Below are 14,829 nucleotides of genomic sequence, written 5' to 3' on the forward strand. Positions count from 1 at the left end.
CCGAAGAATACATCAATATTATATTCGAACAGTGATACTAGTATACTACTGTTGCCTTTATTTATACAAAAGCACAGATCATATGTCTATGCATGTTATTATGCTATACAAAAACACGCCTTGCATATTAGGTTCCTGTCTAAATGTAAGTGAAGAAACCTAACAGGAACGTACAGACACAACATTTTGGGTTGTTATGGATTTAAAACAGAGATGAAGAATACCAGAGGGACATTCAAACTCAATATTAGAAAATAAACTGACAACGCCATAAAAAAAAATTAAAATTAAAAACAACACAACATAACATAGCATGCAAAACTAAAGACCGAGGACCACGAACCCCACCAAAAACTTTCTCCAGGCGGTGCCGCAAGGTCTATGTGCCAAATTGAGCGTTTAAATAGAAAATGAAAACACGTTCATATTTTACTTGACATTCGTACTATTTATGTATGTTACAAAGTTTAACGTGTCAAATATATTCGGAAAAAGATTTCAACAAAATACCAGTTGATGATAAATATAATTCTGCAAAATCTACGTCACGACTTTCGGAAACAATCATGAATGAGAAAATTTGAACTTCCTTCCTTGACCTACTTTAATGTTCGGCATTTCCTAATTTGATCATATATAAAATCAGAGATATAACACAATCTATTCTTTGTGGTATTGGTATTAGAAAACAATCAGTTTTAAAGTTTTGACTTTAATGAGTTACAAGTTACCGGAGAGAAATAATGATTGTAAAAAGGCATTGAAAAAATATTGAAAATTTGGATTGATACTTTATATTAAATACAGACATGGAAGGACCACAGGTTGTAGAAGGCCAAAGATACTCTAGTCTAGATAATAGAACAAATGAAGAATTAGTAATAGGACAAACAGTGTTGCCGTCGGCACCACCAAGGACCATGTCTCAACCAAGGCAACAGGTGGTGTTCACAGTAGAAGGTGAAACTCAGCAAATATCTACCTCATGTCAGTATTCAAAGTGTTGTGTGGTAACCTGTTTACTTATGTGTTGCCTTATTTCATCTGCTGTATCACTTGGACTATTAGGCTACGGTATTAAGATAGTTTCGGACGTTTATCACTGGTCAGCGGAATCATTGGATGATTCAAGGTTGGATTCGTGGAAGTTCACCGATGAAACAACATTATGTGTAACCTTATCTGGAAAAGATCTTCAGCATTCTGGTTGTGCTAAACATATATTTAATGATATTTCTAGTGATAAAAATTACACATGTTGCGTTAGGGATTCTAGGCAATATTCCTTTCTTTATCAATTGGTAAGTGTATCTGAAAGTGATCGAAAATTGGTGAACGAAGTCAAAATGTTTCGAAAAAGAAGCATAATTTTTTTTTTTTTCATTTTTAAAGATTACATAAGTTCTTTTGTGAGGTAAAACTAATTGATGCCCTAACTTTTGGTATGTTACGGATTGATGTTATAAACATTATATCAAAGGTCTTGATGAATAAAGTGTCAAATTAAAATGGTGTGATCATCAATTTGTTCACATTTGTCCTAGATACCTAATGTTTTGCGGAAATAAAACATGAAAATGCTAATGGCACCAATGTTACAGAATAAAATTAAACCCAGGAAATAATGATATCACCATCATTGATATATTTTATATTTAGATATTTATTTTAGATGAATGAAGAGCAAAGTCGTCGAGCATCCGCTGTAAACAATGGCAAATGTACCCACTCAAAAGCCTTATCGGAAGTTTTACACAACGGTAAGTATCCATAAGTGGTATTCATTTCCTCCTTTGTGGTGAAACAAAAATGTGATGTATGAGGAAAATTATATTGTTTGGCATATAAAAATAATAAGTGAACTCTTGACTACATTTGAAAACTATATAATTGAGTCTATTTCTAGTTTCGATTTTATTTTTATTTAGATACTAGTAGTAGAAATGATTAAAGTTAAGTTTTACTCAAAACAGGAATATGACAGTTGTTTTATATTTGTCTGATGTGTTTGAACTTTTGGTTTTTCCATTCGTTAATGGATTTTCTTATTGAGTTTCCCTTGAAGTTTTTATTTTTATATAAATGTTTCTTGAACCATCAATGCTTCTACGACATTTGATATGTGCTGAAAATTGGTCTCATTCCATCAAAACCAGTTTTATTTGTGCTATTGGCCAGGCATGGATGTACGATCTAATGCATTTGCACTATACAGAATGTTAAAGGTTCTTTGCGGAAATGTATTCCTTACCCTACATATTATTCATACACATGTAATAAATAAATTAAACATTATATATAAATACTTAAAGTGAAAATATTGCAATCACAGTGTCTAAATTCTATATTGCACTTTTTTCTATTTGTTATATTTAAATAATTTCTACAAGTTGATATCATATTCAATAAATCATAAATATGAAAATATTCACTTATCCAACAGTGTTCAAGAATACTTAAAGTGAAAATATTGCAATCACAGTGTCTAAATTCTATATTGCACTTTTTTCTATTTGTTATATTTAAATAATTTCTACAAGTTGATATCATATTCAATAAATCATAAATATGAAAATATTCACTTATCCAACAGTGTTCAAGAATATAAACAAATGTAACCGACAATGAACTATATTAAATAAATAATGTTTTATCATTTATATTTAGGCACTTTAATTTGGAAACCAGTAAAGGAGTGTGAAATAAATGGGAAAGCCACGAATGCCAGTCTCTTCAAAATAAATGAATCTTACATGTATAGTGTATATATATCTTTGGCTATTAGGTTTGAGAAAACATACAAGAATCTACCTAATCACCAAATACGAATAAAACTTTACCGACGGCCTGTCAATGGTACATTAGACAGTATGAATGACGTAGAACTTATGCACAAGACTGTTAATGTGAGGAAAGAGTTCCAAAGCTTTGAAAATGTTTTTTTCTATGGAGCATTTAACTTGCAAAAAGGGGAATTCATATATATAGAAGTGAAGAATTCTGAATACCTGTATAACTATGAGGAAGCCTCAGTTATTGGATTTTACAAGATCAAGTAATGAGTACTACATGATATAACCTTTGTGATAATATGGTTGTTTGTAAAGAATTAATATATTTATAAATGTTGTTGTTAGAGACAATTTTACTTCCATTGTGCATTAACCATTTGGGTAAGATACATTTGTAAATGTTTTTTAATGTGTATTGCTTATGTACATAGATAAAATATTTAGGAATATCAAACAGTTTCTTAATGTTATGCGTCATGTTTATTTCATATCATTATAATTGAAGTTAGTAATATATTTTAACAATTTGTTCATTTATTAATTAAATCAATCTCCAACTATTTTCTCGATGTTATTATAGCAATGGGAATCGCAAAAACATTAACTGTACAGAATTTTAAAAGAACAAATACAAACACAAAATTGGCATACACATAAAACATGCATAGTGTAGACGAAATAAGAGGAAACAGTACATTTTCCAATATAAAAGAAACCATTAGAAATGTAACATGCGAAACGAATCTATGCTCTAATTCCAAAATATATCTGTGTAATCTCACTACAAACGTAACATTCCATCATACATTTTAACGGTGATGCATTGTAGTGGATATAATTGTAAATAAAGATAAGATTCATACAGAATTATTTGAGCCTGTTCTCTTACGATACGTTAAATCCAACATACCAGATTGAACAAGAAGTATGTGCGCTCGCAAAATATTTTTATCATGCCATAGAATTTATGTGCCTGTTCGAAGCCTGTTTTCTAGTTTCGTTTTCCACAATTGATTTTATAAATAATATTAAAACGCGTTTGAGTTCATTTACTTTTGCTTTATTCCTGTCAAACATGACCTTCCAAGGATTACTATTCGGTATTAATTTTGTTCAATGAGAAGGTCGTACAATCACATTAAGTGTGTACATCCTCATCATTTAGTCTTCGGTGAAAATATATCTCATTAATGGCACTCGTGCGTTATTGCCTTATAGCCAGCTTCAATCACTTAGTCTGTTCACTTATCGATTTCTTTCAGTAACATTTAAAATTTTACAATCGATCCTATTGTATTATGTCTGACAGGGTCTTAAAAAGAGAATTCATGACCCACGTTTTTAATTTCATTTGGCTAATAGTTGTTGATTTAGAAAAAAAATATACAGCCTAACTCTGCAGAATCGCAATTCAAATGCTGATGCTTTTCTTTGATTTAATATGAACATGTCTAATAATTTGCTTTCAAGTAGTTAAGTTATAATAACAGTTTGATACATAACAATTGCATTGGATCCAGTAGATTCATATGTTTACCTTTTTGATTGCTTTTATTTGACATTCAACATTTGATTATGGTTCCTTGTATGGCAACTGCTTCGATGGCAGGAGATTTAAAAAGGTTTGGAATATTGTGTTGGTATTAATATTGACGGAATACAACTGTTGATGATATGTTAGCCAGTTCCATACTCAAAGTATGGAAATTCACATGTTTTACTTCTTACATTTACTGAAAATTATTTTAAGACCTAACACAGTTTCTAACTTCAGAAAGTAAGATTTTTATTTTAAAATTGACATCCTGTATAATATCTAATGAAAGTATTATGATCATAGACTGTTTCTTAATTTTTTGTATATCATTAGTTATTTAAATTCTCATATATTAATGCCAATTGGATTATAAAATATTAAAGTGTGTAAATGATGATATAAATTAGAACCAGCGCTTCGAACATAGTAAAATTAAGTGTGTTTAATCTGAAATGTATTCCCCGGATCTGTCGTTCCAAAAAGGAAACATATATTTTGTCAGTCAATGGAAATAGTGTCCAACTGATATTGAAAAAATCTGCAGTCATTTATTTACCTTAATTCGAGGATCAGAAGACAATGCCAATTCACATAGTACTTAGCATCTGTATAAATACTAAAACCAAACGAAATAGAATAAAACAAATTACCCCCATAAAACACGACATGAATCATTAAGAGCAATGATAAAATCCTCCCTAAACCCCCTGACAAATCTAACTTAGGAACTTCCCTACACTACTTGAGTTTTGACTCGAAGAGATGTCCATGCACTGGATTATTTTTCCTTCTTGTTTAATATTAAACATGACAGGGAAGTATATAATGTGAAGTTTAGTTTTAACTTATAGAAACACGTAAACTCTAAGTAGAAACAAAGGTTAAATTTTCATTAGACGATCTATTCAAAATTTCATTTCAGATTTTTAAAAGTATTTGTTATTTAAAGGTTCTGCAAGTATCAAGTATACATCAATATGAAATATATATGTTTGCCACATCTTTTACTCATATGAAAAGAAGAACCATTACAAAATGAAATACCCGGAAAAATTCAGATCTAGAACAAAACTCAGATCCATATCCAGAAGAAACTAGTCAAGGGAAAAAGTGATAGATCCACTGTGGCAAACAAAACATTACAAACCCAATTTCAACGATAGTACAACAAACAAATTTGTTCTACATCAAATATTCAATGTGCCTAAAAGCATATTTTCTTTTTAAATATCTCTAATTATAATTAATGTTTTGCATTTCCATTGTCGGGTCCTGTTATAGCTTACTGTGCGATATTGGCTTTGTTCATAGGTAATCAAATGCCTTACTCTGGCCTATAGTTGTTAATTTTATACCCATCTTCTTTTTTATATAAAGATTATTAAGTTTCCAACTTTTTTGACCTAGTAATGACAAGTAATAAAAATATCATGCTTCAAAGACTAAATGATCAATCAGTACACATACAACAAACAATGAATTTATTATAAACAAGTCAGAAACATATTGAGAAAAACAACCTTGTGTAATGCCAAGATACAGATATTGACAGATTGTAGAGCGATGAAAGTGCATATGTATATAACAATAATACTAAGTCTCTTTTTCATTTACTGATAACAAAATCAAATTAATACCAATAAACACAATATTCAAAGATCCTACTAGAGTGTTGAATTGGTAAACTTTTAGAACAACTTTATTTAAAAGATCGATAAGTTTACCAGGGTTGTTTCTTAATTTTCGGAAACGGCAAACAACATCTCCGTAAATATTATCAAAGGTATCAGGCTTATAATTCAACACGCCAGACGCGCGTTTCGTCTACATAAGACTCATCAGTGACGTTCAGATAAAAAAAGATATAAAGCCAAACAAGTACAAAGTTGGAGAGCATTGATGACCCAAAATTCCCACAAGTTATGGCAAATACGGCTAAGGTTATCTATACAGGGATAAGAAAATCCTTAGTAGTTTGAATAATTTATACTTTTGCAAACAGTAAATCTATACAAATGACAATATAATTGGTATTTATATGTCAACACCAAAGTGTTGACTACTTTGATAGTGATACCTTTCGAAGAATAATGATGTGCTATCCCGTTTGAAATAAGTTGTATACAGGTACAACCAATAAAATCCAAAACGTCCCAACAGACACGATCATAGCAAACAAGTTTTGGTATATAAACCCCATAAAATGGTGCCAAAGAAACGTCATCATCAGAAAAGGAAAATTAACATTTAAAACGAACAATTGTACATTTTGTTTGTTAATTGTGGTCTGGAGATCCCCGTGAAATAACTTAAGCTAGAAAAGGACAGTTAATACTGTTTATATTTGAATAATTTAAAGCAAGTTAAACTTGGTAAATTTCGGCAGTATACTTAGAAAATGCTTAATTATTTAACGAAGAAATAGCACGATGATGATTCTCGGAACAAACACAGTTTACATGGTTTACTAGAATTCAAAGTAGAAATGTTTATATCGACGTAGAGAAGTTAATCTAAAATATGACTGTATTTTGAACGAACTGCAATATGTACAGAGCATCGGTTACAATAAATCCACAGAAACAAAATGTGTTCATCAAGATGGTTGACAAAAAGATGACCCAAATACTTGTCAACCAAATTAACATGAATAATTTAGTATTTCGACAAGCCTAAAATGCAGATTAAGATCAGTTCACACAATTATGTTTGTCACAGATAGAAACCTTACCTAAATGTCTATGTTATAAAAAATTTAAAAATAATCTGAAATTTTAGAATTATCTCAACATAATGCCTAGTAATTTATTATTTGTATACTGCAAATTTAGATGTGGTAGTCACGGTTTACGAATTTAGAAGAGAAGATGGCGAGGCTTGTCACGAAACGACAGACTTTGTCATCTATGCAATTCAAGTGAAATCGGTGGCGAATATCATTATATAATGACTTGTAAATCTTTAGATTTAAAGAGAAAGAAATTTTTACCTGAATATTGCTGTAAAAATCAAATTACATACAAATTTGATAGTTTATCTAATTCAGACACAACTATCATTTTGGAAAAAAATATGTAAGTTTATAAAAACAGTACAGGTGAAAGTCAGTCCTCCAAGTAAAGTTACGTTGTTTTTGTTCACACATGTGCTTGCTTATATAAACATATTATGTAATTGTAAATACATATTTTCTCTGTAACTATTACATGTAGTTTTGTGAGAATACAGTTCATTCATTCATTCAGATTTCATTTCCATACACTCTAAACTAAAAAATACATTTTGATTCCTATGATCTTTGGTCTTGGATATAATTAATCAAAAACATATTAGAAAACAAATTAAGATTTGGACAAATTGGAGGCAAATTTTGGGAGTCATTTTGATATATTGAGACCACTGTACTGTTAAAATACCCTGTGATGTAATGTTTGGAGATTCACAGTTTCCAGCAGGTGATAATTCCCATTGCTATTATGAAACTGAATGTTATCAGACCGCCAAGAAATTATCCTCTTCTGAAAAGTTTGCAAAATGGAAGGTCAATGCTTATTTTCTTTGTTTTCATTTCTTTTTACACGTCTAACATGTCTAAAATGTTAATCTTGGAAAGTTTTAACAATATCTGTAGACTTGTTTGAATATGTTTACCCCGGTTTGTCTATACACACTGAGCTAAACTTCCAAGATTTTGTTGTGTTTTAAATGAAAAAATAGGTACGAATTCTCAGTTTAAGTCGACGTGTTAACTGAAAATGAATGGCGATACATATCATTCATTAATATTTTATAAGTTATTACAGTAAATCTGCGTTTAAATATTCGTGAAACGTAATTATTTAGACCACCTTTTTAGTCAACAAACATGTAACTATATATTCGACGCAAAGAAAGTATTGAATGGGCGATTAAAACATTTGTACTCTCACCAAAAAGAAAATCTATGAATTCAAGACCATTGCAATTGAGCGAAAAATATACATATGCATAAAACCCAAACAAAAGAAAAAAATACACGAATAATGATAATGATAGTACGAAGAAGAAAAAACTCCCTAATAAAAAACACAAACCATATTTACCAACAAATATTAAGCTAAATGTTTAGTTTTAACCCAAAGAAATTTTCGTGAACTTTACACTATATGTTATATTATTTTAAGGAAAAACTTATTCATAGTATCACAATTGGTTTAATATTAGATTCTAAATATACAATATTTTACATGACCGTAAAGTATTCATCTTGACTTTTTGGTTTATCTTATAAATGTATTTAAAATCTCAGTAAAATGAGAGGTTAATATTAGCTCAGTAGATCTGGAAACCTATTTTGATTTTCATTCGATAATTCATTGTTGTATTTCCTAAAGGTAGTTTTAACATCTATTTTTAGTGACCAGTTTCCCTTTTATTATTGGAGATTTCCGTAAGAATACAATATAAATATTTAGAAAATGTAAAAGTATGTCAATGCTTTAAAGTATATAAAAAGAAACAAACCCCAACACCATAAAATTCCGGTAGACAATTTTATCTTTTGAACAGAATGCAAACAGATATTAATGACAATGCATGGCAGGGCATTGAACAGACGGCCCTCAGGATTCATATTCCTGTCCAGCTACAAGAAAATCAAAACCGTAACAAAAACATTTCTTTAATAGAATGTTCATATAGATCTACTAGAACATGTATATTAATAATATTTTGCATTGTGTCGTTATTCCTGTTTCTAGGAATCTTAGGATATAGCGTATTCACTTTCATTCAAATTTATGAATTTTCGTTGAAAATTAAACAAGTCACTGACAATGATTCGTGGAGATATATGTCTTTAGGCGAAACAAACCTGTGTTTTACACTACGACGAGAAGACGTGCCCCATTCTGGTTGTGCTAAATATGTGTACCATGATATATCTGATCGTCAGACTTTTACCTGTTGTGTAAGAGATTCGAGCCAATATGCGTTGCTGTATGGAATGGTGAGAACTTAATAAATATAAATCGTGTACTACACGATCATAATAGTCAATCGAAAAGAATGATATAAAATCAGCACATCTAAGAAACTATGCTATATAAATGAAATTCACTAAAATTACCGATGTTTCTTTTATGTTTGTATTCCTTATGAATAAAAAATCATTGCCTGAATTTTAAACTAACAAAACATGACTGCGAACTCAATGAATTTATGTAACAATTAATAAATAATGGAAAGATTTATAAAAATTAATTTGTATATGAAGTTTCTTCAAATATATAGTTTTTGTAAAGTATGCATGACCAATACTATAAGAGTGTATGCTTTTTGGCAACAGGTTAAGTATTCCAATTTCCTGTCAGTAACTGCGAACATTCTTTGGTACTCATCTACGTTTGCACATTTTCTTTTTAGTACTAAAATTCTAGTGTTTGGAAATGCAGCTAAGTGATGGTGAAGTGTATGTTCCATTTATTTTACTATTTTACACCATAATGTTACAGTACTAGAGTGTACTATACATAAGAAATATGTGTGTACCTTCTTGATTTAGTATACATTTATAGTACTTCTGTTTTCACTATAATTGTATTGGCAATTTTACTGAAATTTAAAACTGGTGATTTTAAAAGTACTGAACTAGTACAAACAATGTTTGTATCTTTATTGAGCAACAGATAAAAATATTTTATACGTGTTTAACGTATACCCCCAATTTTTTTTTTATATTTATGATGATGATAAAAACTAACAATAAGGAGTCAATAAAAGGTTAACAGTACATTCTAAAAAGAAACTATAGTAAATAATTGGAAATAAGGATGAAGAAGAGACTAGTAACATAAACCATGATAAATGGAAAGCGTGTCAAGTGTTGTAGTAGAACGCCTTCTAAGTCTGATTACTTTGCCGTATCAGCTAGATCTACATTTAGTTTCTTTTTAATATGCAGCTAAGCAAAACGAATAATATACATGTATTTATAAGGTATACAAATATCCAATGAGTAATTTTTTCACAGAAAAAATACAATAATTATAACGAGGAAGTTATAAAGTTTTTTTTTAATTGTTTTTGCAGTTATTACGAGAACAAAGGAGGCGATCATCCGGAGTGGAAAATACAGCATGTAATCATGGAAGTGAAAAAATAGAAACTACAGAAATAGGTATGCTACATCAAGTAAATAATATAAAGGTACCCAAAAAGACACGTTAAAACTGAATATGAAAGTTTATACTTTTAGTTATCTCATTTTCGTGGATGATTGCAATCACCTGTGATCGTCCTTCATCCCCGTTTAAAGTTTTATAAACATAATAGTTAAGTTTGGGCAGAGTTGTCTCATAATTGTTTTAGTCACGCTATATACTTATTGTTACTAAATAAATTGTTCATCCATTGAAACACATTGGAAAAGACACTTTTTTTATTTTGTAGTTTACATTTTGTATTTTGCAAGATATACAGAAACAGCTTAAACATCGACATAAATGATATAAAAATAATTGCAGAATAAAAAAAGATCCATGACGGAAATTTCTGCCGTCAATGTGGATATAAGTGTTTGAATCAGTTGAAGCTCGTCTCCTGATTTTTATTGCTGCGTTAAATACACACAGATGGTCTTCAGTTGTTTTCTGTTGTTTTGTCAGGTTGTTGTCTCTTTCTCACATTCCCCGTTTCCATTGTCAATTCAACTTCAGCTTTGTTAAGTTTATTGTGGTTTCTTCAATATTTTATATAGCTTGGTTCCTAAACGTTTAGTCACGATCGAACCTGGTAAATGTTAACAAAAAGCAAGTATTGAGTGTTCACTTGAATATATACCAGTCCTCTATAAATACCTTTATCTAAAGTAGCTTAATTGGTATGGCATATATAGTGGATGCTTGATTGATATTCTGCGGGGGAGGCAGGAGGATTTTGAAAATAAATAACTCAGCCTTGATAATCACAAAAATAAATTGTTTTGTGCTGTGGTAGTTTGAAAATAAATTACCTGACTTGCAATGTATTGAAAATAAATAACTCAGCAGGTCTTATCGAAAGTATGAGATGGCACCAGATTCTTCATAAATTCATCTTTTTTCCCAAAATAAATCGGGAATTTTTTTAATAATAAAAGTATAAATATTATTCAAATATACTTGAAATGTCTGAAAATTGGTTTCATTTAACTTGAGGTATATTGTCTCAGGAAACCTTACCTTACTTTTATTTTAACAGGGCCGTAACTACATTGAGGCAAATACCTCATGTAGGAAATTTCAAAACCAATCGCTTGTCTCCATATCAAAATTGTGTTCACAGCGAGTGCCTTGCAAGAAGCAAGTTCTGTTTTCCCTCAGATGTAGCCCTGATTTTTCGGGATCAATGTTTCTTATTCATTTGTCTTTTGTTCATTGCCCTTCTGTATTTTGTTAGTGTTGCATTCCTTTTGTAATCTAGTAATTTTATTATGAACTTGATCATGAGTTAAAAAAAAAAAAACAGAAGCCACAGACTTAACTATGTGAATTCCGCTTTTGCTCTATCATGCACATTGGTCTTTTGAAACTTAAGTCTTACACTGAGTTTATACATTTTGCTTTGAGACCAAAATATTGTCAAAATATTTTTAAAACAAAACTTGCATTTTCAGATTATGAAAGGGTCTTCGGAACACCCAGAAAGCATGATTTTGCATCATTTGTTCTATAGCTTCTTGGGCCTTCAGTGGCTCCAATCCAAAACCCTTCAAAATATGTTTTGCCTCACTCCGTTCGGCGAAATATGTTTGCCAATACTTTAAAAAAAAAACAAAAGGCTAGTTACAACCAAACTTTAATACTATGTATATATGCAATACATGTATATTCAGTTGGAAATATAAAAGATTCATTTCTGCAGAGGATGATGATTAATTCTGATTAAATGGTATATAATGACTTGACTATACATCTATTATTTATAATAAACAAATCATTTAAAGATTGTATGTTTTCGAATATCATAAATATAGTTGTGAAAATGAATAATCAGTCCCTTGCTTTAAAGAAAATGAAAAATCATGCTTCAATAGTGCAAAAAATGAATAATCTGTCCTCTTAGTTTACAAAAATAAATAAGCGATCAAAAACAAATCATCCTGCCCCCCATCCCCCAGAATATCAAATGGTCGTCCCCTTATATGCTTGAACTAGTATTTATGTCACTAAGCAATTTCTTAAATGTTGTGCCTCTACATGATAGCGAAATCAACTGGTCAGAAAAACTCATCATAGATACCAAGATTGAAATTTAGTATGCATGTCATAAAAAGACTCATCAGTGACGCTTGAATCTTACAAGTTTAAAGGCTAAATAAAATACGAAGTTGAAGAGCATTGAGGACCAAATTTTCCTAAATGTTTTGCCAAATTTAGAAAAATTAATCCTCGAATTCGAAGTTATAAAGTTATTCTTGTGTAATATGTTTCAGTTATTTATGTACAATATTTTTTTTCTTTCTACTTTATAGATATCATTCCTTGGGTACCGACTAAATCGTGTGAATTGAATGGCAAGAATACACCAACTGATAGAATACAAATATTAGACAGTAATATGTATTACGTCTATTTATCGGTATCACTGCGATTTAAAGAAACGTACCACGAACTGCCTTACAACCAAATACGCATTACTCTAATCCAGAGTGCGACTAATTCTACATTTAGTAATACTAAAGAGAAAAAACTTATAAGCAAAGTAGTAAAAACTCCAAAAGAAAGATATAGTTTTGAAAATATATTTATACATGGAGAATTTAGATTGGATACAGGGGATAGTTTATATGTTAATATTCACAATAATAAGTACTTGTATACACATTGTTCTTATATTGGTATAATGAAAATTTAATTTATTATTGTATTTTTATTAATGCAAACTACAGGGGAAATCTGGATTCAGAATATATTTTTATTGCATCTACTTGACCACAAATTTATTTTTCATCATATTGGTGATCATAATATTCTTTTATGAAAACGTCGCCCCTCCCCCCTTTTTTTAATTAAATGTCAGGTTCCTAAGTTTAATCAATGATTTTTATAGTAGATCTACTTTAAAAATTCATGGTTTAATACAAATTTAAAGAAATCGTACTATATTGGTTTATTTAAATGATGATACTTGACTATAACGAAAACAATTTATATGTAGAATAATAAATGTTTTAAATTATATTGAAATAAATATATGTACATTAATAAAATTTTGTTTATAATTCTTTCAGATTTAACGCTTCGTTTTAAAACACAATCCGAAACACTGTCTAATGATGATGTTACTGGTGCATGTTCGTGTACTTGCACTTCCTGTATTTTTAGAAGACTTTTTAATAAATTTTTTTTTTGTAATCAAATGTTTCAAAGTAAGAAGAAAGTAAAATCATAAAAATACTGAATTGAAAACGGAAGGTCCCTAATCAAATGGCAAAATTAAATGATAAAACACATTAAACGAATGGATAACAACTGTCATGTTTCTGACTTGGTACAGGCATTTTCAAATGAAGAAAATTGTGGATTGAACCTGGTTTTATAGTGCCAAACCTCTCACTTGTATGACAGTCGTATCAACTCCCATTATATTTACAGCGATGTGTTATCACTGTGTCATATTCTCAAAATAAACAAATATTTAACAAAAAAGCACAAAAAGCATCGATCAAATTTAAAAACCAAATAAATGTAGCGCTTCTCGTGTGTGACTTCAGAAAATGTAAACGTCACATACAAAGAAATATGAAGTAATTTTTTCATTCCAAGTATTTTCAAAAAAAATATTATAATTTCACAAGGGGAATGGTGGTATACAGGGTTAAAGAATCAAAAGTTATGTTAGAACTTATTTCAGAAACAGACCAAATTTAAAATTATCATAATTTCTTTAGAATTTTTTAAAGAATCCACATACGGTCAATAACGTCGTGAGGAGTTCGTCAAACCAAATGGCATCCAGTTAAACTTATTTGAAACCTAATGGTTCTAGTATAAAGGAAGTTCTTTCCTTGAAATCTTCCAGGAATTCTACTTGGTTATACCCAGACTTCATTTCTGGGAATAACCAAGAAATGTTTTTCTGCACCAAAAGACTATTTCGACGATAAATGACTCTTCAGCGGTGCTCGAGGCTAACATATTTTTAAATCTAAAGCATGTTGTAAAAGCAGGCGCCTTTTGTTAACCAAAAAACGACAAAGGAATCAGAGCTTTGCATAATCAACATACTAGTACATGGTCTCGATTTCGTCTGTTGATTAAAACATAGCCAAGGAAGGAAGTTCATGTGATTCCAATGTATTAAAGCTGAAGAAAATGTATGATGATGTATAATTGTATATTCCTGTTTGAATTATCTCTCTTCATACAAGTCAGTATGGTGTTTCTCCATACTCGACATGAAGTCTGGGTATAACCAAGTAGAATTCCTGGAAGATTACAAGGAAAGAACTGCCTTTATACTAGAACCAATGATTTCAAT

The 14,829-nt window shown here is 30.1% G+C and overlaps 2 protein-coding genes across 2 annotated transcripts; both read left to right on the forward strand.

Moving 5' to 3' along the window:
* Nucleotides 1-613: 613 nt before the first annotated feature.
* On the forward strand, nt 614-3,352 carry LOC139517801 (uncharacterized). The gene is made up of 3 exons (XM_071309246.1): nt 614-1,301; nt 1,673-1,760; nt 2,668-3,352. The coding sequence occupies exons 1-3, from the start codon at nt 810-812 to the stop codon at nt 3,057-3,059; spliced, it is 972 nt and encodes a 323-aa protein (XP_071165347.1). The 5' UTR covers nt 614-809; the 3' UTR covers nt 3,060-3,352.
* Nucleotides 3,353-8,801: 5,449 nt separating this feature from the next.
* Nucleotides 8,802-13,966, forward strand: LOC139517802 (uncharacterized). The gene is made up of 3 exons (XM_071309247.1): nt 8,802-9,316; nt 10,399-10,486; nt 12,821-13,966. The coding sequence occupies exons 1-3, from the start codon at nt 8,879-8,881 to the stop codon at nt 13,201-13,203; spliced, it is 909 nt and encodes a 302-aa protein (XP_071165348.1). The 5' UTR covers nt 8,802-8,878; the 3' UTR covers nt 13,204-13,966.
* Nucleotides 13,967-14,829: the final 863 nt, after the last annotated feature.

The sequence above is a fragment of the Mytilus edulis genome, chromosome 3 (assembly GCF_963676685.1).
Source record: "Mytilus edulis chromosome 3, xbMytEdul2.2, whole genome shotgun sequence".
NCBI classification, from domain to species: Eukaryota; Metazoa; Mollusca; class Bivalvia; order Mytilida; family Mytilidae; genus Mytilus; species Mytilus edulis.